This window comes from Aptenodytes patagonicus, chromosome Z, assembly GCF_965638725.1.
Source record: "Aptenodytes patagonicus chromosome Z, bAptPat1.pri.cur, whole genome shotgun sequence".
NCBI classification, from domain to species: Eukaryota; Metazoa; Chordata; class Aves; order Sphenisciformes; family Spheniscidae; genus Aptenodytes; species Aptenodytes patagonicus.
The window spans coordinates 29,661,528-29,688,066 of record NC_134982.1 but is presented as its reverse complement, the minus strand read 5'-3'; the positions used below and the strand labels follow the sequence as shown (position 1 = coordinate 29,688,066).

The 26,539-nt window shown below is 37.2% G+C and overlaps 1 protein-coding gene across 2 annotated transcripts in view; it reads left to right on the top strand.

Annotated features, from left to right (window-relative positions):
* Window positions 1-26,539, top strand: part of TNPO1 (transportin 1) — an 86,250-nt gene that overhangs the window by 40,818 nt on the left and 18,893 nt on the right. For both annotated transcript variants that reach the window (XM_076363113.1, XM_076363114.1), the window contains exons 5-15: window positions 1,149-1,298; window positions 6,312-6,418; window positions 7,523-7,656; window positions 10,078-10,159; window positions 10,897-11,019; window positions 15,010-15,128; window positions 17,650-17,710; window positions 18,366-18,534; window positions 21,185-21,337; window positions 22,508-22,733; window positions 25,466-25,637. In XM_076363113.1, coding sequence (XP_076219228.1) covers window positions 1,149-1,298; window positions 6,312-6,418; window positions 7,523-7,656; window positions 10,078-10,159; window positions 10,897-11,019; window positions 15,010-15,128; window positions 17,650-17,710; window positions 18,366-18,534; window positions 21,185-21,337; window positions 22,508-22,733; window positions 25,466-25,637 — 1,496 coding nt within the window. The remainder of the gene's footprint in view (window positions 1-1,148; window positions 1,299-6,311; window positions 6,419-7,522; window positions 7,657-10,077; window positions 10,160-10,896; window positions 11,020-15,009; window positions 15,129-17,649; window positions 17,711-18,365; window positions 18,535-21,184; window positions 21,338-22,507; window positions 22,734-25,465; window positions 25,638-26,539) is intronic.

Here is a 26,539-nt window from a genome sequence, read left to right as displayed (position 1 = left end):
TTTGAAAATACTTTATATTTAAAAGTTGTATCTGTTATTTTGCTTATCCTTATTTCTGTTGGGATGTTAATAGTTTTGAAGGCCTGGAATAGATCCATGTGTAAACTAATTCTTGGCGCAAAGGAACTTTGAACATCCTTATTTCTTGCCCAAATCAGGGCTTCATACAAAAAAATTCAAGCAAGTGGCTAAAATCCTAATTAAAATTCGCTTCCTGTGCTGATTAGGGTTGCTGTAAACTGTAAATTTAAATTTCCTTATACTATAAGCTAATCCTTCTTATGTAGAACATCCAGATCTTACTTCCAGCATATTTCAGAAGTAATACTAAGTTACTTTTGCCCTTGGCTGAAGAACCAAACATGAGTCTGCTCCAGTATAATTGAAAAATCTAGGCTGTTCTTTTTCCATTCCTCCTCTTGTCCCAATAATTTAGAGAAATTTGCAGGCAAAAGGAGCTCAGTGAAGAGAACTCAAACCATTGCCTAAACTTAAATTCTTACTCAGTTCAGGTCAATTCCTGTCACTTTTTTCTTATGGTTCACACTATGTAATACCTACCTGTTAACATTGTTTAAAGACTTTTTTTTTCCTTCTCCCTCTAATTATTAATTTAATAGGTCAATAGAACAGGTGGTATCTGAAGGGATTACAATACCTTATTTTGTAGAAAAATTGAACACTGTATTTCTGTGGGAGTAGAGGGTGGAGGATTTACTGATAGTCCCTACATCATTTCTATATCTTACTATGGTGAAAGCAGGTTTGTCATTGATTTCTTACAGTATCGGTGTTGCAGCAAGCCAGTCAGTATAAGCAGAATGTCTGAGTGTCTTTGGCTGACCAATATCTTTCAGGAGTCTGCTATATCCTGTGACTTCAGATCTATTCCTTTGCCTATATCTCTATACAAAACTTTCTCTTAAAACATAGAATTTTTAATACTGATACTCTAATTTTGAATAAATGGAAATAGCGAGCTCTGAATCTGAAAAGCTTTGCTACGTGAATTGATGGGTGCAGTTGGAAGGAGATAAGGAAATGAAGATTAATATCTCTCTAAGTTTTGGTCTTGTTGCATTGTTCTGGAAATCTGCCTTATTCCTATGAGCTTATTGAAGGTTGAATGTAATTATTTTCTGTTGCAGATGAACCAACACGTTCCTTGAGTGGTCTCATCTTGAAGAATAATGTAAAAGCACATTTTCACAACTTTCCCAATGGGGTAACTGACTTCATTAAAAGTGAATGTCTGAACAACATTGGTGATTCCTCCCCCTTAATTAGAGCTACTGTAGGTAAGTTTCCTCTTATTACCGTCTTCTGCATACTGAAAATGTTACTGATATTGGTGAGAGCTGCACTAGTCACATAAAAAGTTATTAAACTCCTAAAACTGTTTGCTTCTGATAATTGTCACAACTTCACCATGTTTTAAGGCTGATATTTGTCTTTAGTGTGAAGATATGAAAGTCACACTTACTTTTGCTTCTTGTTCTCTTAGAAATGATTTAGCAACTCAGTTCATATCTCTTGAAAGGTAACTGAACATAAGTTTATTTGAATCTACTAAAATTGAGCTTGCTGCCAATTTCTATACCTAAAAACAGGAACAAGGTAAAGGTCTGACTTCAGAACTATTTCAGTACTCCACTTGCATCAATGAAACACCTCTGTTAGCTGATTTCCTGTGCCCCGCCCCCCATATGCACACACATGCACAACCCTTCAGGGAATCATCATACCATGCATAACACATTCACATAATGAGTTTCTGTTTTTAAATACCTTATGTCAGAAAACAGTAGATAAAGTGAATGTCATAGAATCATAGAATCATAGAATGGTTTGGGTTGGAAGGGACCTTAAAGATACCTAGTTCCAGTGGGAAGTTTTTTTGTTACATGGATTTCTGATTTTGTAGATACTTTGTTTTAGTACACCTCTTCCATAAAATATGCATATTTGCATATTTGCATGTTTCTAGGTAAAGTTGCTCTTCTGTCTGCTCTTGGAGAATATGATTTCCTCCAGTTACTACAGTCATTGTAGTAATTTTCCTTGTCCACTCAAAAAAATAGAAAAAAGTAAAATAAATATGTATTTGAGTACAGTAGAGAAAATAGGTGAGGGTGTCAGTTCAGAAAGAAATTCGGCTTGTATCAGCTGATTCCTGTTACGAAATGATCTACCAGTTACTGCTCCTTTAGAATCCTTTGCTTTTTCTATAGGATACCTTCTCCAGACATCTGGGTTATGGACCATGGGCTAGAGAAAAATGCTCATCCCTTAGGTTTTTCCTGCTGTCTCATCACTTGTGAAGCTGCTTTACTATAAATTTTATTACTGTCCCATTTTCTTAATGACAGTAGAAACAAGTCTTTGACTGGCGGGTACTTCTGTGATTTCAGGTTGTAGAAGAGTCATGCTTGCTTGTTTGTTCATAGGAGTTGTCAGTGGAGTACAATGGAGCTGACTAAAGCATATATTCCAGCTCCATTTGGATTGCTGTCTTAGGGTCGTTTGGTGGTGATGGTTTGTGGGGTGGTTTTTTTCGGGGTGGGGGATTTGTTTGTTTTCAAGCAGTTATTCTTTGATTTCTCCTAGTACAAAATGTTTGTGGATTAGTAGCTCAATTACCGTTCAGCTTTAAGTGATCCTTGCAGGGATTATTTGAGCATGTATGAACTCTGAAGAGGAGTAGCAATGGATGAACTGTATGCTTATGTAAGAGTTGCTATTTAGCGCATGTTTTGCACCCTCCGATTTGAAGTAATTAAATGTTGGATCCTTGTAGCCTTCTGTCTTAATAGTGAGGTTGGTCTGGTACCCACTGGTTTCTTGGTACTATCTAGGTGTAAATATATTGCTACCTACCTAGGCTGTCTTGTTAGCATACGAGTTGGCATGTGCTGGTTAGAGCTGCTCTTTGAGATGCATATGGGTTTTTGCATTTCAAGCACTATCAATTTAATGAGCCAACTGCAAATAAGATCTCTGGAATTCTGAGAGGAAGATGAGCAAGTACATCAAAATAGCATCAGAGAAGATTTAATTCAGCATTCACTCTCCTTTGTGGTCTCTAGCATCTGGTGCTAACCAGACAAAAGCTGATACCTTTTGGCCAAGATGGAGGCAAGCTGATTAATCCCATCTTCTGAAGTCACCTCACTGAGGAGAATGAGCATGGCAATAGAGTTGATTTTAGAACTGTGACTTGAGACCAAATGGTAGCTACATGTTGTTGTATCCTTACTTACCTTTTCCCTATTTTAATCCCCAAATGAGTAACAGTGTGGAACTTCTCTGTGCTGTGTGGTACAGGTTTTAAAACCCCATGTGCTAATGTTGAAATAGGGATTCAAGTTCAAAAAAGGCGGCTGCATGTGTTAGGGACCCACAAACTTACCAGGAAATAAATGCGTCTATTTAGGAAGTGTCTGTGACTGTTCTTAAAACTTTCTGGGGATTCTAGTCTGGGCAGGACCTTAGTGTAGCTGCTGCTTAAAAGCAAGGAGGAGAAATAGTTTGAGTGTTTTAAGAATAGTGGCAGGACTGGGGAGCTTCACTGCAGAAGGAAAGTGAAAGCTAATGATTGCCCTGTGAGGAGTAATTTTGCTATGAAGTTCAGCTTTTTAGAATTGAGGAGTTCAGAAATAAACTTTAGGAGCTACAGAGGCAAAACACCATCCCAAAAACTCCAACCTTCCCCCTGTCCTGTTACTATCATGAAAATACTGAAGCATCGCTGCTTTTTCTTTATGTTCAATTTTTTTCTTGTAGAATTGATGCTGTAAACTGGGGTTGCATGTAATTGAAACAGAGACATTAAAGATGCTGTCGTGACAATTAACACTTATGTTTTTAACAACTTCTGACATCCCTCTGGAGTTTGTTCTCTTGTATACTTACTGCTCAGTTAGCCCAGCTGCTATATTCATTAGATTTCACATTTGTCAAGTGAAAGATCAACAGATTCTGTAACTGTAATACTGTTTTGAAGTTCATTACAAATCAAAGACCATCTTTATAAAGACTTTCAGTTTCCGATTTCTAACCTTGCAGCTTAGTATGTTGGTCAGAAGGAGAGGCCTGTTTTAACTGTCAGCTCTAGCCCAAACCTGTCAAAAAGCTGCAAGCTACTAAATTCATTATTTCTTTACTTTGATTATTCTTCTGATGTCCATGTTTCTGTGTCTGAAGTGTTACAGAGAAGGCCACAAAGGCTAATCTCTGGTGTCTTCTGTTCCCTGCTGGCCAAATAAAGTGGCAGGTGAGTGGGAAAAAAATTCACATTTGAAAGGAGATGAAGCCCATGAAGATTCCTTTTAACGTGAAAATAAGTGCCTAAAACTTAATTTTATGTGGGTGTTTCCTCATTGTTTTTAAAACCTTTTGCAAATCTTCAAATGCTATAGCTGTTGCCTTTCTAAGTTCTTGATAGTCTGATGTTATTCTTTTATTTTTTTGTCCCCACCAAAGTGTCTCTTTATCATTTCAAAAACACTAGCACAGCATTAAATGGCTTCTCCGCAGACCTGTACAGAAAGTTCGTAATGACATGTATGGTCTGAACTGCATACATCTCTGTTGCAAGGGGCAGTGGCCTCAGGTCACTTCTTGCCTATGCATCTGGAAGTATTTCCTCCTAGGTTATCCTGTTGCTATCTGCGATAAGCCTTTTGGAGGAATGCTTAAAGTAGTTTTCAAATAGTCTTTCTTTCAGCTGTGAAAGCTTGCATATATTGCAAGTATAACCAGACCATTTGTCATCCTCTGAAACCACTTCTAGGATCTTGAAAAGGTCTTCAATCAATTCTTTTCCAAAACTACCTACACCTTTGAGACTTATGATATAATTTCTGTCACATGTTAGTCCAGAGGAGATACAGGAATTTCATTCTTACGTTTGTTTCTGAACCCATGTTAAGTCTACGAACAAACCTGTGCCAGATCTAAGTTAGGGAGACAATTTTGTAATTTAAGTCCTTTGTCTAGGAGGCAAGAAAATTCATTTATTTTGTTCTTTCTGTGAAGTTCAGTTTAATTTAAAAGAATTGGATCATTAAGTCCAGCAACATTATAATAAGTATTTTCTATTAATGCATCTGATATTCTTTGCAGGACCATAATATTCAAGAGAAATGCAGTCTTTAAGACTCCATGGATCTTTGTAGGCTTGTGGGAATCTTTTCTATTCAGTTGCAGTTATGAAAAGAACTGGATACAAACTACTTCTGGAGCTGTAAAGTTGTGTTTTACCTCTGTCTTCATTTTTGCCCTTTGTCTTCGTGGGTTCTCTAGCCTTATTGCATCAAAGGAAACATGATGCAAAATATCTTTTAGTTACTCTGTGTCTTGTCCAGAATGTCCTTTGCTCTGTAATGTTGCTCTGTGTTCTTGTGTATTTAGCAATAATTTTAACATTTTATTCCAAAGAAAAATGATATATTGTGGTTCGCTCAATGAAAAAGCTTAGGAAAGTTTTTTCATCACTTGTCACTTGGGAGATTACTAGTTGTAGTAGTATCGAGTTCTTCTGTGTTCATACTCATTAGAAGTAACTGTCAGTAGCATAATGGATTGTGCTACCTGTTTCATTTTGTCTTGAGGCAAAATGGACTCATACAAAGTCAGTCCTAGTTTATAAGCAGCCTTCCCTCTTCCTGTCACCTAATTAGTTTTTTCTGGGATTTCTGTATGTGGTGGAAACAGAATTAGTGACTCTTTGGGCTGACCTATCTGTTCACTGGTTCTCAATCAGCCAAACCCTACAGCTGATCAATGGATGACCTGCCGTAGTGTGTAAGCTCTTAGTAGGTATCTCAGTCTTAGAATGTGTCCTTAATGTTTTGTGTAAACACAGTAAAGTTGTGAACACATAACTTACCACTGGGTTGTAAGTGTATCGAATGACAGCTTCCCACATTTATGCTTTTTTATCATAATAAAGAAGACATGAGTTGAGGTGGATACTCTATATTTACTGGAGGTCAAGATTTGTACAGTGATTAGTAAATTTAGAGCCAAAGCTGCCCTGCAGTGTTTGGGTATGATTATTTCATTAACTGGAATTACTTTGTGCTTGATTTCTCACATCTGAGCCCTTCATGATTGCAGGAAGGAACAACCCACCTTTGCATTTCAAAGCCCTTCAAATACCATTCCTCTTTTTCTGCTTGCCACTTCTTAACAAAACAAGAAATTTCTTAACTCCTTAGATCTTTGAGAGGAGAAAAATGAGAAAAATTGGTATGAAACATGTGAAGATATGTGAGATCTCATTTCCCTTATCCCTTTGATTCCTTTAGGCATTCTGATAACAACGATTGCCTCAAAAGGGGAATTACAGAATTGGCCTGAACTCTTACCAAAGCTTTGCAGCCTGTTGGATTCTGAAGATTACAATACCTGTGAGGTAAAGAGACTTATAGAAAATAGAAGATTATAATCTGAATTTGATTATTTTTATCTATCTTCATAGACACTATGTATATGTATAGTATTGTGTGTGAGTGTGCGTATACGTTCACATATATTCTTCTCAGAGAACAGTGGTTCGAATTTGATACTTTTTCTTCTACCTGCATTCCATGTTCTTACTGTTCATTCAAACAAATTTGTTTTCTTTGCATAAAAGCAGAATAAGACTGCAGATGGGTAGTCGTAGCATCTCAGTTGAGTAGTGTCCTGAAGTTACCACTCTGTGATGCCTAATCTTTTAGGCATCAGCATCATAAAGCTGACCCTGAATTTTCTCTTACTTAAAAGTAGTGTTCATTCCTCTTGTAACTTAATCTGGAAAAGCAATCTGTCATTGCTGTATCAGGGTGAAATGAACTGTTTTGTTCAGTATGTGTGAAGGAAAATAAGTAAACAGCAAGTGAATTGTTTTAAACCACGAGGAGGAAAAAAGCCTTGTGCGAGTTAAAAAAATTAAAATCTGTGATCACACAATTTTAGTTACTTGATACTGTCTCCATGAAAGTGTATGAAGCATTTTGTATAAAATAATCCTCAGAGATAGGATAATGGTCCAAGATGCCATGCTGTTATGCAGTGTTTTAGTGCTGCATTCTCAAGAAAAAGAAAAAAACATTTGAAAATGAAACTCAAATCGACCATCGTATCCAGAATTCTGTTTTGCCCCATAACAAACCACGAAAGGGGAATACAATTATATATGTAATTAAATTGGATACTTCTGCACCTGGACATTTATTTCTCAAATAAGAACTAGCTTTTAAGCAGTTTTAAAAATATGATTGAATAGATGAGCATTGAATGCTAAAATTAAAATTACCACTTATCCACTGACTCACCCAGCTTGAGAGCTTACAGATGCCAGTATAAAGTGCTTAAATAAAAAGCCTTTAAGGATGTTTCAGTTTAACTCCATGTTTAGTTAGCTGCATTTACTGTGTTAACTAGCTACATTTACTGTGTTGTGCTGTTCCGTACAAAACCTGAAATTTTGCTTTCTTCAGAATGTGAAAGAAGAGACTTTTTTTTTTTTAAACAGGGTGCATTTGGCGCTCTTCAGAAGATATGTGAAGATTCTGCTGAAATTTTAGATAGCGATGTATTGGACCGACCACTCAATATCATGATACCTAAATTCTTGCAGTTCTTCAAGCACAGCAGTCCAAAAATAAGGTATATTTAGGTGTTGTAGTACAGTTACCTGTTAAAATTTTCTTTACATGAGCAGCAAGGTTGCTATTTTGTAGATCTGTTTAAAACATGCTTAGTTTTTTTAAATGCTCCTGCAGAGGTCCACAGAGATTCCATGCATCAGTAATTTCCATGTTTATCTGCTTTGTTAATACAACAATCTCACCTCTTTATACATCTTCCAAATACACAATCAGCCTCTGGTTTTGAAAATCAAGCTGTTTCTTTTAAGTTTTTGCGTATTATTATGAAAAATTCAATGCTGTGGTTAGAACTTAATATTCTGATTAGAAAGAACAATTCTGCATTCATTTTGTAATGACTTCAGCAATGGGAGAGTCAAAATTCTTTTGCTGACAATAGTTTCTGAGTTCTTGCAGAAAATTTTTTCTGCTTTAACTGCACCAAAACTTAGAAAGCTATTTATCTTTCAGCTGAATCAAATTAAATGGGTTCATCATCTTTTCACTGTAAAACTGTATTAAGCTCTCCAAATTAACAGAAGTATAGGATAAAAGAAAAAATCCAGAACTATATTGCTATTGCTAATATTTATTACAAAGAAGTGTAGCTTTTACCCTGACATGAGCCAACAGTGTGCCCCTGCCACAAAGGCAGCTAATGGTATCCTGGGCTGGACTGTTGCCAGCTGGTTAAGGGAGGTGATCCTTCCCCTCATCTTCCAGGTGAGGCCACACCTGGAGTACTGTGTCCAGTTCTGGGCTGTCCAGTGCAAGAGAGACATGTTCATACTGGAGAGAGTCCAGCAAAGGGCCATGAAGATGATGAAGGGACTGGAGCATGTCTCCCATGAGGAAAGGCTGAGAGAGCTGGGACTGGGAGCTCATCAATGTATGTAAATACCTGAAGGGAGGGTGTAAAGAGGATGGAGCCAGGCTCTTGCCAGTGATGCCCAGTGACAGGACCAGAGGCAATGGGCACAAACTGAAACACAGGAGGTTCACTCTGAACATCAGGAGGCACTTTTTCACTGTGAGAGTGACCAAGCACTGGCACAGGTTGTCCACAGAGGTGATGGAGTCTCCAGCCTTGGAGGTATTCAAAAGCTGTCTGGACACGGTCCAGGGCAACTGGCTGTAGGTGGCCCTGCTTGAGCAGAGGGGTTGGACCAGATGACCTCTAGAGGTCCCCTCCAACCTCAACCATTCTGTGATTCTCTGTGATACATGTTTTTTAACTCCTATTTGAAAATTATATTGAAGATGATACAATTTGGAGGTGGCAATTCTTTATTGCCAACAGTAGTAGATGGTGACGACCAAGAGGAAGAGTGTAACTTGGAATATATCGTGATAGGATTCAAATAAGATTTAGAAACTCACCTAAAATAGGTGCACACTAAGAAAAATATATAACAAAGCATGAACTTTCCTTTGTGGAAAGCTAAGCTTAATACTTCTTTGGAGCTGGGAGAGATGGAGAAAAACATGCTTTTTTCCTTAACATGTTATACAGTCTTTTCACTTTTTTCCTATGCTGCGATGTTTTTGGCTTTGAGACTGTTAAACCAGTTTCAAGTTTAAAGCAGGCCACCTGCTGACCCACAGCCTGGTTTCAGTACATAGTGTTGAAGTATGAAAACTGTTATAGTAGTGTCAGTAAAATACTTTGTATTTAAATGTGTCAAGAGACAACTTTTGAACAACGTTTTATGAAACAGTCTTCCAAGAAATGTCTGAACAGAATAGAAGTTTGGAGTTAGATTAGTAAAAATACTTGAATGGATCTTCAAAGGCTTTTACAGGTAGTTTTGCCTTGTGCCTTTACTTACGGAATTTAACTTTTGTATCTCCGAGAATGAAAAAGACCTGTAAGTAATGGCTTTGCATGAAATGGAATACAAGAACCAATGCCTCATTTTTTTAGTAGGGTTCTACCACAAGTGTTTTAGTATGTATCCTACTACAAGTACGTGTTTGTTCTAAGCTACAACTGTATTGTTGACACATACTGGTCTCACTAAATACTAAAAATATTGCAAAGGCAGTTGGATACTTAACAATGAAGAAGGGCATGCTAAAATTTCACTGTGTTGACTTGTATGGAATTGTTAATATCTGAGAAGATCAATAATCATAATATACCCAAAAAGAACATCCTTACATACTGTTCAGAACAAATATGCCAGATGTAGTCATCCTGCTCTGGTTTTTATTTACTGAATACTTTATTTTTAAATATTTATTAGATATATCAGAGTATAAGGTGGTACTTAAAATGTGGTTTAGTAATTTTCCTTGGTAGTACTATAGATCTGCAGATTTGTTCTAGAAGATGTTTGGACAATGTAATTTTCTTCCTTATGTTTTTGATGCCTATGTACCGTTTAGAAAATGTTTTTAACTCATGAAAAAATGTATATTTTAACTGTTCCATCTGTAGGTCTCACGCTGTTGCATGCGTCAATCAATTTATCATCAGCAGAACTCAAGCTCTTATGTTGCACATAGATTCTTTTATTGAGGTGAGTGTGCGTTCTTGTTTGGGTGATTAAGTCAAATTACACATCTGATTTATCAAGAGTTTTGAATTATGTTTTACAACTACCTCTGCACCCAAACTCCCCATTTCTGGTTGCCTGTTCTTAGCTTCAGTCCTCATGGATTGAAGTTCATTCTGTATGCTTGTGCTCAGAGTTGATTAGTCTAAGCACTCTCCAAGCCCAAAAAACAGTATTTTGAAAGATGCTTCCTCTTCATAAGTAGAGGAAACTCTTGTTGCATAAAGGTTTAAAACTAATGGCAGCAGTCTGTCACTTACCTGTGACAGAAAGTGCAGTACAGGGTTCATCATGTCACTGAGTCTGTCTGGGTCTGTCTGAATACTGCTGCTGAACATGGATTAGAAGGGTGGTATTTTGGGTTATCTAGAGTATTTGATTTGCTGCTGTTATGTACTGATGGAGTTTTCTGGCTTCAGAACTTCATTTATGTTTAGGAGGAAAAAAAAATCCAGGAAATACTGTTCTTGTGCCAGTGCTAATATTACGCAGTGTTTTAGTTAGGTGTACAATACGCATTGAGAGTGAAGAGTTCATTTGCTGAACCGTATGTCTTTAAGAAATAAAATGGTATTCTGAGGTGTGGGGTGGGAGAGTACAGAAGTACATATTTGCATACTTTAGTTTGCCAGTAATGTCAATTTAAGTACCAGTTGAACTAGATGAACTGACGCTTTTCAACTGGTATTACTTTCCAACAGAATCTTTTTGCACTGGCTGGTGATGAGGAGCCTGAAGTACGCAAAAATGTTTGCCGTGCTCTGGTAATGTTGCTGGAAGTTCGAATGGATCGCCTGCTTCCTCATATGATTAGTATAGTTGAGGTGAGTCTCATTTCCCAGATTGTGTGCTGAAACCTGTTTGGGGTTGCAGGAGTAATAACAGATAAAAAGTATTCATCAGAACAGATATGTTACTCTTGCACTTGCCTACTCTTTATTTCCCTTCAAGACTGAGATTGCAAAACTTTCTTCTTAGCTAATTTCCAACTTGACATTGTGTTTGACAGGCAATGCATGTGGCGGTTGTTTATTCTTCGTTAAGTTGATTGATCCTGAAATGGCTGGGATCAGGTATACTATGGAGCAGCCAGGCATTGCTTGACCCCAAGTGAGAAAATCATGTTAAAAATCTAGTGCTAGTGCTATTACTACTACAGTTTACACATTGAAGCTGTCACTTTTTTCGGATGTGTTGACCATAACAAGGATAAGGCATGTTATTTTATATAGCTGAGATGCTCTTTGAGCTACTAACAACATTGCCTCCCATTGCATTCAGTTGTAGAGGTTAATGTCACTTGATAGTTCCTTTACCATTCTAGATGAGTGCAGACTTGTCTACTAGAGGACCAATCAGCTCTGGTTTTTTGTCTACTCAACTGTTTGAGCTGTAATTTCCACATTTCTGGGAAATACTGGCAGTTTCTAGGTAGCGTTTACATATGCTACTTACCGGACTGGAAATATAGCTAAGATCAGAATGTTTCTCATGCAGATTTCATGTGGACAAGTGGGTCATAAGCCAGTGTCAAATTCCATGAGGACTACGTCCAGACAAAAAAAAGAAGGTGTTAAGTTTTTCTGCTCCTGGACGCAGGCATTAGAGATGCATAAACCTGAGGTGACCTTTGACAGCCTTGGCCTGCTGTCTAGTCTTCCTATATGTTGTCTGGAATTCCTTAGAATCATAGAATCATTGAGGTTGGAAAAGACCTCTAAGATCATCGAGTCCAACCATCGACCCAACACCACCATGCCCACTAAACCATGTCCCTAAGTGCCTCATCTACCTCCTTTCAGGTAGTTGTAGAGAGCGATGAGGTCTCCCCTCAGCCTCCTTTTCTCCAGGCTAAACAACCCCAGTTCCCTCAGCCGCTCCTCATAAGACTTGTGCTCCAGACCCCTGACCAGCCTCGTTGCCCTTCTCTGGACATGCTCCAGCACCTCAACGTCCTTCTTGTAGTGAGGGGCCCAAAACTGAACACAGTATTCGAGGTGCGGCCTCACCAGTGCTGAGTACAGGGGCACGATCACTTCCCTACTCCTGCTGGCCACACTAGTTCTGATACAGGCCAGGATGCCATTGGCCTTCTTGGCCACCTGGGCACACTGCTGGCTCATATTCAGCCAGCTGTCGACACAGCCTTGACACCAGTCTTGGCAGACATGTTCTCATATAACATGTTGGTACTTGGTGGTGGGGTTTTTTGTTTGTTTGGTTGAGAGATTTTTTGGTTTTTGAGAGAGAATAAAGCTTTGGAGATTATATTGTCAAGAAGTGGTAACTTCTCTGGCTCTTCACCCTCCTAAGATCAGTAAGGAACTTCTGGACTTTGTAGGTAGAAATGGTGTCACCAACCAGAAAAAGACCCAAGATTATATTCTCATGGTATCTGGTATTTTGCTTTTGGGAAAACTATTACTAGGCTTCCTCTCTACAAAAGACAGTAGTAGTGATTTTCTGTTCTGTAACATAAAGTTTAGACTGTTAGGTCTTTTTCAGTTTTGGGACTACTGTCTACTGTTACTGATTTCCCCAGTTCTGTGTACATCCTGGTATGTGCAAATGTAATATCCCAGAACTGACTATTGTTCGGCATTCAAATGAGTCAGGTTTTGCACCTTTGGGGCTTTAATGCCTCCAAGCTGAATGCTGCTGCTGATGGCTGCTCTAAGTAAAGAAAGTCTTAAAAGAGAGAAAGTTGTATCTACATGATGTTCTTTATGCTTATGGAGAATCACTTTTAAAGTAGTTAAGAATGTTAATGATCCAGTAGTAATTCTAAGAAGGCCTTGGCAGGCATCATGCTTTTGAAGCAGACAGGTTTAGTATTAACTTTCTTGCCAAATACCTGGAGCATACAGGAATGGCTGAGTTTGGATTTCATTGGGTTTTTTGAGCATGCACTTCCAGGTGAGCAGAAGCACATGTTTTTTCTTTTTTTTGTCTGAGAACTTGGTAACAGGATATGTTAGGAGCAGACCAACCTAACATTTCAATTATTAGATTGCACTTTTATGCTCACAGAGCATATTTATCCAAACACATGGCTCGTAAGATCTTTCTCAGTAGAAATACATATAGATATAAAAATATATACTGACTTCTGCATCCTGTTGCTTTCTTCAGATAAAGACATGTCTGTTACTGCTCAAAGGATGCGTTCTTCTTAACACTTTGTGTATCCCACTGTTCTTTTCTTGCTGGTTTGACTTAACAAGACTAGCACAACATTGTTTATGTTACAGAGTACACAAAACTGTACTGAATAATCTTCCTATGCTATTTTGTAGTTTATTGCAATGAAGCAACTAAAGTCAGTAGAACTTCATAGCTTATCATTAAAAGTACTTATTACAATTTGGCATGATAATATTAAAAAAAAAAAAGCCTTCAAATGCCCTTCCCACATTTTGCTCTATTACTAGGATCACTGTTCTTGCTATGATTTCCAAGCTATGTGTATGGCTATCTTACGCCACTGAGTGTAAGTAGCCTTTTCGATCTACTGCTATCTAACTTCATGAAGCATATAGTATAATACTTATAATAGATACTTAAAGAGGAAATGACAGTGTGAGGGGCATCTTCAAACAGATTACTTTTTGTCATTCTGTTTTTGTCTTCCTGACAAATAAGAAATCCACAACAAAATAGTGGATTTTCAAGCCCTCTGGGGAAAAATGCCAAATCTCTTTAACTTAAGGTGCATTAAGGAAGCCTTGCTTACAATGAGTAGGATATTTTTCAACTTTTCCAAGCTGCAATCTGTTGACAGCTCAGAATAGAGCAGTATTTCTGTTACTGTGGGTTCTTAATCACAATAGTGAACCTTTAGGAAAAGCTTGTTATTTAGTGCAATTTTGTAGGAAGGGGTGTGTTCGTGGCAAGTCTTGCATCCCTGAAACACATAAGGGTAATAAAGGTCCCCCCATTCTATTTAATTTTGAGAATAAAATGGTATTCTGAAGCAACTGAAGAAGGATTTCTTTTGCTCTAAATCCATGTGTGAGGAAAGGTAGCTGCATGGACTTCCATGAGGTTTTCTAAAATGAATGGAAGAACCAGTTGTTCCAGAAATAAGGGCTGACATGGAAGAATGCAGAAATTACTATTTTGGAAGTTGCAAGACTCTTTCCTAAATTGTTTTGGCAGTTGTGTGTAAGAAACTGATGTAGCAGTAGTCTACTTAGGCTTTTTGTTTATGCAGGTATTGATTATTTTTGGTTGAAGGAGGATTAAATATTAATAGCAAGCTTAAAGATTTGATACTGAATCTCTGAATTAGCATTCATGCTAGAAAAATGTGAGACTTTCCCCCCCCCCCCCCCCCCCCCCCCCCCTGTTACGGGTTCTACTTACCTACATCCTGTCAGGTAATCAAGATTTGGAAGGGAAGCTTTTTTATGGTACTGGAAATACAAAGTATTTCCATCTTCTTAAGGGTATAGTTGTACCTTTTTATTCAGAAGTGCAAAGGAGGAGTAAAAAACTAAAAATAAAAATCTATTCACAGGGAACTGCTGTTTATTATCTTGGGTCTCTGCAGTTTCTTGGTAATAATGTTCTCACTTAAGCAATGAAGAAATTTAGAATCTGAATCATCTAGCATTAAGAAAGAATTTTCTTAGCTTATTCTCACTATAGCCTTAAGTAGTCTCTTATGTCTGTTTCTTCCCCGCACCCCAAAGAAACAAAATTGCTATGGTAGCATAGTCTGGTTTTGCGAACACACTTTACAATGTTGGTAGCTTCTTCTGGACACTTAAAACTTCTATCTTATACAAGAAATTTATTTTTATATTGTGTAGTACATGCTTCAGAGGACCCAGGACCAAGATGAAAATGTGGCTTTGGAGGCTTGTGAGTTTTGGCTGACCTTGGCTGAACAGCCAATTTGTAAAGATGTATTATGTCGTCATCTTACTAAGTAAGTATTAAGAATTACAACTCCTATTTATTTTGAAATAGTCATCTTTAAATCAGTTGACTTCTTCCTGGTTACTCTTACAGAGACTGTATCTAGCTTGCAGTATGCTTAGAATTTTCCTGTAGCTAGTTCATGTGCATAGTAAAAATGGCTGTAGCACAGAGTTCATTGAAAAGACTTCTGAGGGTTTTAGACCCAACGAGCTCCAGAAGCAACCTAAACCATGTCACTGTGGTGCTTTACCTCAAGCTTAACAGGCTCTTAAGCTTCAGATGAATGCAAAGATGTACTAACATGCACTTAAGCTCAAAATCTCCACATGGCATTACCTGTAATATCTGGTGTACCAAGAACATGTTGTCTTGACTACTGCTGATGTAGGCATCTCCGTGCAATGCTTCTATGTGCATAGTCATGCAAAGGGTTCCCCGTTTTCTAAAGAGCATAACAAAATGGCATGACATCATTTGGATTTAGGAATCAATTTTATATCAATTGCTATTTTAACTTGAAGAAAGCATGTAAAATGTGTTCCTTCATATTTCTGCAGCCTGATAGTAGTTTAAGTTTCAAAAACTATTTTTTGTAAGTTTCAAAAAGTTATCCTGTGCCTCAAAATGTAGATCTTTGATTGAATAGGAATGACTGTCCGTGTTTGAGACTTAAACATCTGCATTTCTGCAACAGTGCTTGTAACTTTTTTCCAGACTAATCTGAAGTCTTTTGCAACAGGAAATGAATTCTTCAGTGTTCCCAGTAAATGGATACTCTTTGTTTTTATACATGTGTGGAAGGTTTTTGAAATTACTAGGGCAGTTATCTCAAGATCTTGACTGGAAGAACAGAGTCACAGACAGAAGAGATGCGTTCTTCTCAGCAAAAATAAGCAGTATAGCTTTGAAGCAATTAAAAAAAATCAGCAAAATTTCAGTTTTCATAAGCAATCAGAAAGGAGAGAATTGAGATTAAAACACCTACTGTAGCAGTGGAGGAATAGGAGTTAAAAACAGGAGAACCAATGTTATGAGAAATAATTTTTAAGTTTTAAAATGGTTTTACTTAATTCCCACTCCTGTAAAAGGTAAAAGAATGATAGCACAATTCTTGAGTCTACCCACCCCCTTCCCAACACACTTCATGTTTATACTGAGAATAACAGTAGTTATTAACTGCTGGCTAAGAACTGTTTAGACTGAGAATAAGAGTAATTTTTAAGTACTAGTTAATAACAACTAGTATTAAACCTCTTTTGGCTGACATGGACACTGCAACAGCATCATGCTCAATTTTTTTAATTTTTTTTAAAAAGTTTTTACATTTCTAGAAAAACAAGTAAATAAGAGTAACATTACATTTCTTTCATGATCTTTCAATGACATATTTGTTGAAAGCAACTTATTTGTTGGTGAGTCCTATTTGACTAGGGAGCTATGTAAGTTTGTCAATACTTGATGATAATCTTAATTTTTTTTTTAATATTGAATTAAAAGTAGGACAAGATCTTCCAAAAACCTGTTCATGTGGTATCAACATCTTGTTCCATTTTGCTCCTGTGGACTTTCTTATAAAATATATAGCTCCTGCATACTTCATGACGTATGCTGCAGAAATGCCAATGAATTGGTGTTAATGTGAATACTTACTATTCCTTCATTGAAAGTTCAGAAGGTGATGTGCCATTGCAATGCGTGAATGTTATTGCTGGCCTGGTACCTTCAAAAACAATACTCCTCAGCTGCAGAATATAGAGAGATTGAGTCTGTCACTGGTGCTGGGTCAGTCCACAGTGATTTCATTAGTAGCTTGATTTGACTTATAATACACACTTTTATGGATTTTTTTTTTTTTTTTTTTTGTGGAGAATGTGTTTTTATGTGAAATATTTGATTTTTTTTCCCTTAGTACTTTTTTTAGCTATACATCTGTACAGTTGGAGTCCCATAACCAGTTTAATGACAAAGTGAAATCCTAATACAGATTAGTCAAGATCTGTGCAATGTTGGAGACATCTTATTGAAGTAATAACAAAAGGATAGGAGGGCTTAATGTAGTTAGGCTTCTATCTTTAAGAGTGGTGAGGTAGAGTCTTCAGCCACAAACAAATAAAGTGACAACTACTATTGATGAGAGCCAACTTTTGGTACTTGTTTATCATGCATATTGTGGGAGTTTGAATTCTTGCTGAAAACCTTTAGGCTTAATTTCCGAAAGGTGCTTCAGAATAAATTCATCATATGGAAGAATATCTGTTTTTTAAAGTTTAAAACTCAGTTGTGCCATCTGGCTACCCTCTAGTTAAAAGTTTGTAATTTGAAATTAACACTTTTTTAGATTACAAAGTATTGATGAACCTTATGAAATGGAGCTTGGTTTAGGTACTAGCTTTTGTTATCAGAGTAAGGGGTTTTTTTATTTTGGGTTGCGGGGGGTGAGGTTTACAACCAAAATTATGGCCCAGGTAGCTGAAAACTGGCTTGCTTTTTTATGTGTTATTTTGACGTGTATCAATATTTCTTTGTAGGCTGATACCTGTGCTGGTAAATGGTATGAAATATTCAGAGATCGATATTATTCTGTTGAAGGTGAGCATCAATTTCTTTTACTCTGTAAGAATACCTGGTTAGCTTCTGACCTGTAAATCAGAATGATTCAGATCAGAATGGGCAGATCTGGTCTACCATCTGTTCACTGGAGAATTAGCTTTCTGGGCAAGGTGTCCTGTTCCAAATACTAAATGCGACTGCTGCCATGTTTGTTGGAAAATAATCAGTGGGCTTTCCTGCTTTGTCCCTGTCCCCTCCCACCCAACTTAGGCAGAGCTGGAATATTATTACACATGCACTACTGCAACAATGCAGCCTAAAAAAAATGTTCAGAATTAGTTCTAATGCCTTCTAAATTGAATACATGGCTTTTTCCATCACTACATTTTAGAATATGTCTGTGTACCAGAATTTCTCTATCACTTCTTCTTTCTATTTCATTCCCATCGAGTAATTTCTTAACAAGAAGGATACTTTGTGTGGGAGCTTACCTCTCTTGCTTCTATGTTCCTGTCATTTTTCTGGTAAATGTGGCAGCAGAATGCAGGAACAATGGCATTTTTAGTTAGCTGGACAGCACAAGTGGGATGTGAATCTTTTATATGCTTGTAAAATCTTGAACTAAAACTACATTCTTAACTTCCTTGAGCAATATAGTTGGACTAGTTTATCTGATAAAACATTTTGATGACAGGGGGATGTTGAAGAAGACGAAGCTATTCCAGATAGTGAACAGGACATAAGACCTCGTTTTCATCGTTCACGGACAGTGGCTCAGCAACATGAAGAAGATGGTATTGAAGATGATGACGATGATGATGATGAACTTGATGATGATGATACTATTTCTGACTGGAATTTAAGTATGTCAAAGTAATGTGTAACCTGTTTTAAAATAGAGCTACTTACATAATACAAGAACCACAGTAAAAAGAGGACTTTATGTATAGGAATACCGAGTCTTTGCTTTTGAATACAAAAAGAACTATCTGCTGACATAATTGGTGGATGGGGTGGAGGGGGAGTCTTTCAGATGACACTTTGACTAGGTAACTGTATTGGCAAAAGCTAGCCAAGTTAATTTCTTATTTCAAATGTGGCAGATCGAGCTACAAATGTTTACTGGGTGCAATTCAAGAGAACTTTTGGACTTAGAATTTTACAAGATAATAAAAATCATGTATCACCTGTTTAACTTCAGTTTGAAAAAAAAAAAAGCTCTTACACATTGATAGCTGGAGGAAGCTTAATAATGCTTTTTTTTACTTCAGTCTTCCCTCTGGTTTCAGCTGGGATAGAGTTAATTTTCTTCCCAGTAGCTGGTACAGTGCCATGGTTTGGATTTAGTACGAGAATAATGTTGATAACACACCGATGTTTTAGTTGTTGCTAAGTAGTGCTTACACTAGTCAAGGACTTTTCAGCTTCTCCTGCTCTGCCAGTGAGAAGCTGGGAGGGGGCACAGCCAGGACAGCTGACCCAAACTGGCCGAAGGGATATTCCATACCACGTGACATCGTGCTCAGTATATAAACTGGGGGGAGTTGGCCGGGGGGCGGTAGCCGCTGCTCGGGAACTGGCTGAGCATCAGTTGGCAGGTGGTGAGCAATTGCATTGTGCATCACTTATTTTGTGTATTCTTTTATCATTATCATTATTTTCCCTTCCTTTTCTGTCCTATTAAACTGTCTTTATCTCAACCCATTAATTTTACTTTTTTTTCCCTGATTCTCTCCCCCATCCCACTGCGGGGGGAGGAGTGAGTGAACGGCTGTGTGGTGTTTAGCTGCCTGCCAGGTTAAACCATGACACCTCTAAAATTGGTTTGTGTGTTTCATTTTGGGTTTTTTTTTTTTCTTTTTCCGTGTGAACATGCTATTACTGATGGCCATTACCTTTGGTTCTTTTCTATCTGAGGAATTTGCTTCTGACCAGAATATAGTACCTCAGTTATGAAGAGAGGACATAGCTGTGAGGAAACTGCAGTTCTGATGGCCTGTGTATGGGTCATAGGACCTTTAGGCCAAATAGGCCATGTGGTAAGGAAAGAAAACTCCACAAAGTGATTTTTAAGCTCAGTGATAGAAAATAGCTAGTGAAATTCTGACAAGTCTGACTTAAATATACTCTGCAAGCAGCCTCATTGTGGAATAATGTTTTGAGATTTAGACATAGCCACATAATTTTTTTTTTTCTTCTAAGGCCTGAGTTTTCACAACAGGTGAATGTACCTTGAAGCTTATGGTCAAAAAAATTTGAGACATATCTGAATTTTATAAATTATTATTATTATTATTTTAGAAGAAGATATGAGTGCAAATATGCTTGTTTCCGTAAAGCCTCTTTTTTAAAGAAAATACAGTTTTAGATCCATAATGCTGTTCTTGTCACTGCTGTGTGCAGAGATTGCGGAATGAAATACATATTTTCTGAAAAAAGTAGCTGAAATGACAGAGGGTCATCACAGTTTTGATTAAGATGGTGAGGAAGCTAAAGTTGTCCAGGAATGGTGGCCTGAAAGAGAAAGAGCAGAACAGTTAAGAAATCTGTATTGACATAATGTCATCTGGACTTGAGAGAATTTGGATTATCTGAAAATCAGAATTGTGTGCCCTATTTCTTATTCAGTGTTCTATATTTGACTTCCAATTTGAACAGAGAGGAAGCATCAGCGCAGCCTGACAGTTAGCAGCATTGATTACTAATGAGACCAGTTGGATCCTTTATGACAGATTAAGAAGGAACTGAGATCATAATAAGCAAAAAGTGCAGTATAAATTCTGTAATATGAGCATTCTTTATAAAACCACCTTAGCATTATTTTTTCTAGACATGACAACACCACAGCAGAAAAACAGAGTAAGGACTGCTGAATCATGTTTTGCAGTTGTTCTGATTTTTCTTTTATGAGCTTTTGTTTGCTAAAAATATGGGATTAAAACTTTCAAACATATTTTGAGGTGTTCCTCTTTATATTGGTGCATCACAGAATAGGAGTAAGGTATAAAAGCTCAGAGGCCAGCAAATTCCTTTCACTCTCTAGAGTTGGATGATTTTGCCTTTTTTTGCTGAGACATGCATCATGTTTAAGCATTTTCTTTTGAATCAAATGCTAATATTTTTAGGCCATTTCTCCTTTCTCCTTAGTTCCTCCAGTATGTTTTATGCGTGTCACAGACCTTCCCCCTCTTCCTTAGTGTTATGCCATCCTGAAATCATGTAGTGTATATAATGCTGCAATACAATGGTGTGGTTCCTGTCAGTGAGTGTTTTAATATCCCCAGTGTGTAAGTCCTTTTAGTGGCTATTTAAGTGCTGTAAAACTGGCTTTGTAAGAGCTGTGGCTTTGCACCAGAGCACGGTGGATCACTGTGTATTGTAATGAAATGGAAGTATCTTTCCTCGTAATGCCCTGAGACTCCACTGGCAGCTCAAAGTTAGAATGAGGATTATATTGCCTAACTACAACTACTTGTATAATAAGCAGGGATTAACATTGTTAATTCCCCTCAGGGAAATGTTCTGCTGCTGCTCTAGATGTCCTAGCCAATGTATTTCGTGATGAACTTCTGCCACACATCTTGCCCCTTTTGAAGGAATTGCTCTTCCATCCCGAATGGGTAGTTAAAGAATCTGGTATCCTTGTTCTTGGAGCAATTGCTGAAGGTAAGGCAACAGTGCATATCAGGTTGCTGAATTCTTGATTGGTTCTAAAGCAGCTCTGTGATTCCTTCCAGGTGAATTTAGTTATGCAAACAAGTGTCTGTCCTTAGCTGGTTTGGTTTTGGTGATTAATCTCTACATCTACTAATTGGTGACTGCAGTTATTTAATTTTTCATTTTCAAATCTATGCATGTTTGGGAGGCTAAATAACTTAGATAATTTCTGTTATTTCTCCCTTTCTTAACTCTGCAGCATATACTTATTGGTCTCTCGTGAGATACTACCTTGATTTCATAGAAGAGGAATATTTAATAAATTTGAGCCTTACATTTCATTTAAGTGTTTTCAGAAATGGAGAAGACCATTCGTGTGACTTAAGTGCCCTGAGCTGCTTTTTGTGGATGGTTCTCCAACTTAAATATGATAACTTCCATTCCTTTGTACTTACTCACAGGCTTGCTTGGCTTTTTGCCTGCTTTTCCAGCATCTCTGTCCCTTTTGCAAGCTGAAGGAATACATTTGGGTCCATGCCTGGATTATCTTTTTCTTCCCACAGTGCCTAGTGAACATACTTTTTTCTTTGTTACTAGAAAACTTTTGTGTTGGTTTTGATTTCAAGTCAAGCAAGGTGAAAGTTAGTACTTCTGTTATTACTGCCCTTGCTGACTTGAAACGTGTAGTTTTTATTGCTGGTCAGTATTTGTATGATACTAGGAGAAAACAAGAAGAAATTTAAGTTTCTTAAGGAATCCTTTTTAATGATGTGATGATTCATTGTCACGACCGAGTCTTTCTCTACTTGTTGTCTTGGTTACTCTGAGTAGACTGACGTAGGACCTCCAAGCTTTATAAACTCGTGTTAAAAACTCATGTATGTATAAACATACATGTACTTGCCATACTCCATTTAATAAAGCAGAATTTCTGGAGATTGGGGAAGCACTGAAGTAGAAATGTAGTTGAAATGAATGTAAATTTAATTGGGGATTTTAATTATTGTTGATGTAAGGTTTCTTTTTGGGACTGAACATAAATTAGGTAGACTTGCTTTGAATATTGTTAAAATGTATTCCTATGTAATAGAGAATGAAAATATGTCCCTTCTAGGAAATAGAAAACAATAGAACCTTTTGTTAATGCTGGTACTGCAAGAGCTGTATTTTTCCTTCTAGGCTGCATGCAGGGTATGATTCCATATCTTCCAGAGCTGATCCCTCACCTCATTCAGTGCCTCTCCGACAAAAAGGCTCTTGTGCGCTCCATTACATGCTGGACTCTTAGTCGCTATGCACACTGGGTAGTTAGTCAACCCCCAGACACATACTTGAAGCCATTAATGACTGAGTTGCTAAAGCGTATCCTGGATAGCAACAAGAGAGTACAAGAAGCTGCCTGCAGGTAAGCCAAAGCTTAAGCAAAAAGCGCTATCCATGACACTGCTTTTCATGGGAAACTATTTGAATGCCTTTATCAATGAATGCATGACTCCATTTATAGCTCTTAATGTATTTCTTTCTCTTTGAAATTGAAGTAGATGCAGCTTCTTCTGGAGTAGTCACAAATTACTCCAAGTTGTAACAGCATGAAAAAAGTTAATTTGTATTTCTCTTGTCCAGTTTGTTTTCAGAGTATATGAATCACCAAACTAAATAATATCTTGTAGCAAAATAAATTGTTTGTGACACTTGTTTATTTTCAATATATGATGTTTCATTGACCAGAAATCTGGCTTTTTTTAATATGCATATGAATAAGGTCAATACTGATTGCAATGGAAAACTGTCCTATCATTGGATTACTGATGGTGTTTATATTTAGTTCAGGATTACCAAAACATTTGAGTTATGATTATTTCAAGGGATATTCTCTTTCTCTTGAAGGAAGATCCTGGGAGATAAGATTCCCTTGTCATGCTTGTCTGCTGATATTTAAAAAAAAAACCCCAACCTAATGGCTCCATTAATGGACACGCCATTAATGGAATGGGAATGGGTGCACCTCTTGTGCAGGAAGCTCATCAAATAAAGCTTTTACATATCGGTTTGTGTGGGGCAGGAGTGTACACAGCAGACTGCCAAGAAGGTTTCTTCATAAATCAGAGTTAGATCTGCATGTGATTGTATGCTTAACACTTGAAACAGGCAAATTTTTTTATTATTATTATTGTTGTTGTTATTATTATTATCATCATCATCATCATTATTATACCCCACCCTCAAATACCAGTAGTGCCTAAGGACAAGGCTGAGGTCAGAGTTCTTGTGCTAAGCTTTGCACAAAAGGGGTAGATGTATCCTTGCCTGGGAACAGATACAGTGAACTTAATGAAAGCTAGTTAGTAAGATTTGAGTATTAAACACTGTTTCCTTTTTGTCTCTGAACCTTTTCATACATTGGGTTAGCAAATTTGTTGGGCTTTAACATCTGCTCCATTCTATCTTTTCATAGTGATAATCTTCTATTCCTTCCTGAATGAGCAGGAACATGGTGATACAAGAGTACTTCCTTCACACATTTTCAGATCCAAGGAATCAGATTATGTACAGATTCTATTAAAAAAAAACAAACTGAAACAAACCAAAAAACAACAACAAACAAAAATTCCACACTTCTGTTCATACTTTCCTTGTCCAAAACATGGTTGAAATGTGCACGTAGTTGAACACAGCTGTGTTGCTGTTGTTAAATACCCTTATGTAGTGCTTATGAAGGAGGTGCAATGGGCAGTGGAAACTGTTAAAGTAATAAGAAAGAGATAAAATGGAAATATTAAAAATAACAATACACCTGATTATTTTATTATTTGAAGCTCAATATCAGATTTATAGTGTGTTTTGAAATGCTTTCTTTAGAGCAGAAATTCATTAAAATTACTGTTGCAGCTTAAAAATAAACTGTCTGGTAAACTCCACTTTAAGGAAAATGTAGAACTGTTACAAGTCAAAATACACTTACTAGCTTTCTAAATTGCAAGGAAATACAATGATCCTTCTTGGAGAGGAGCAAAAAGCTGCATCCCTACAGTGAATAGTTGCACAGATCATTAATGGCTACCAAACTGAAAATTAGTCATAGGATACTGTATGTTTTCATCACTAACTTCTGTATCATAGCAGATGCCTAACTTTAATTTCTTACTGTTGAGAAATTGCTCCTTTAGTTGGTGACACCCAAAAAGATATTTTACTGAAACATGTTTTCCTGCTCACATCTTATGCCTTTCTGAAATAATACTTCATAATAATAAAATAATAAATAAATAAAATAAGAATGCTAGCCACTTAAGTGTTCACAGTTGCATTGTGTTAAGAAAAAGGCATTTCTGTATTTGGTAGCACACTAATAGAGGGGATAGTTCACCTCATGTGGTGATGCATGCATTTTTAGTGCAGGGACAGGCTAATAATAATCTTGTTGACACAAGCTAGGCCAGTAAATCTTCAATAGCTCATCATTTTTTCCTTTCCTTAATGTTTCTCTGAAGTAGCATGTCAGTGTGTGTGTGGGGGGGTGTTTGTTTTGGGTGGTTTTGGTTTTTTAGCGCTGTTGTTCAAACACTTGACAGACAACCTGAAAAGTTTTCATGATGCCACGATGTGCTTTGACCAAGGCTGGCTAAAATTGTTCATCCCCTGTCTTTGCTTTTAGTTTTCCATGTCTTTCTGTATCTGTTTTTCTATGTAGTGAACTGATGTTGGCTGATGTTGGCATAGTAGTGGCACAACAGCACTAGGGCTTCAAGTGCAGCTACAGCATATATTCAAGATAGTGGGCCATTTTTAACTTAAGTAAACAAGTTTTTGTTATGGTTCCTACTATTTCAGTTAGTGTATTGTAACTTGTGTACAGTAATGCTTTTCTCGGTGGGGGCTTCCTGCGTATACATAATGGGGTTTATGGCAATATTTTTTAATTTTGTTCATCACAATGTAGGAGCTGAATCCTTACATGTTCAATCAAAATAGATTGAGGTTATCTCAGTAATACCATTTTGAAAACATATCTTGGATGAATTTGAGGACTATATACAGTCTTATGTTTAAACAGAAATGGGTATTGTGGAGCATTTTTGAGGTCATTTTGTTTTGTTTTTTCCAAGATACTAACTGACCTGCTTTTTTCTCCCTCAGTGCCTTTGCTACTCTAGAAGAGGAGGCTTGTACAGAGCTTGTTCCTTATCTTGCATATATACTTGACACTTTGGTCTTTGCATTTAGTAAATACCAGCATAAAAACCTGCTCATTCTTTATGATGCTATAGGAACTCTGGCAGATTCTGTAGGACATCACCTAAATAAACCAGTGAGTATACCTTATGTTCTGTAGAAGCACTCATCGTGATTGAAAAACTGGTTCAGTGTTTTTTGTAGTGTGCTTTACATGTTATAAACCAGAAATGCTGATATTTCTATGTAGGTTTTGATAATACTAAATATTTACAGGTAAAATACATAGATTGCATGTAATTGGCCACTACACAAATATTTGCCGTTTTGAATAAACAATTGTGTGTGTGGTGGCTTGTGAAATGTGCTTCTCATCGTGATTTTTTTTTCTCGTGCTCAGAATTTTTCAGCTCAGAGGAGATACATGTATCAATATTGATATGCAATGGTACTTTAGAGAAATTGGTGGAATATGTGTTTTAATTTCTAGTGACCACACTGGTTTTTGTAACCACTTTTAGTATAGCTAAGCTGCTCTCTCTGCCTCTTTCCAATGTACTGGAGCACATCATCGCTAGAAATTGCTTTATCAGAGAGTGAGACAGGCATTCATTTTGTATATAAAAACAGAATCCTTTGGACAAAGCATAGATAACACATAGGCCAACAGTGGGGTTTGGGTGGTTTTTTAGTGTACGTATATTAATTAATAGAATATGCATACATCTCACGTGTGCATCTTCTTATGATGGTTATTGAAACTTGTTTTATTTCTCTATAGTGCTTCACATGACATAGACACACTAGAATAAAACAATTTGAGTTATGTCCATGGCATTTTACTTGCCATCTGAGACCCCACACCACCAAATGACCTCTTTTTCAGTATCTCTCTGGCCCTGGCCACCTTGACATTTGACAGCACCAGGAGGAAGCTAAATGGGAGCTCCTGGTGATGGTGGGACTTTCTTCAGTCACTTAGAATTTTGTATCTTTGGACACAGCATTAGCTGGCAGCATCTGTTGGCTCTTAAGATA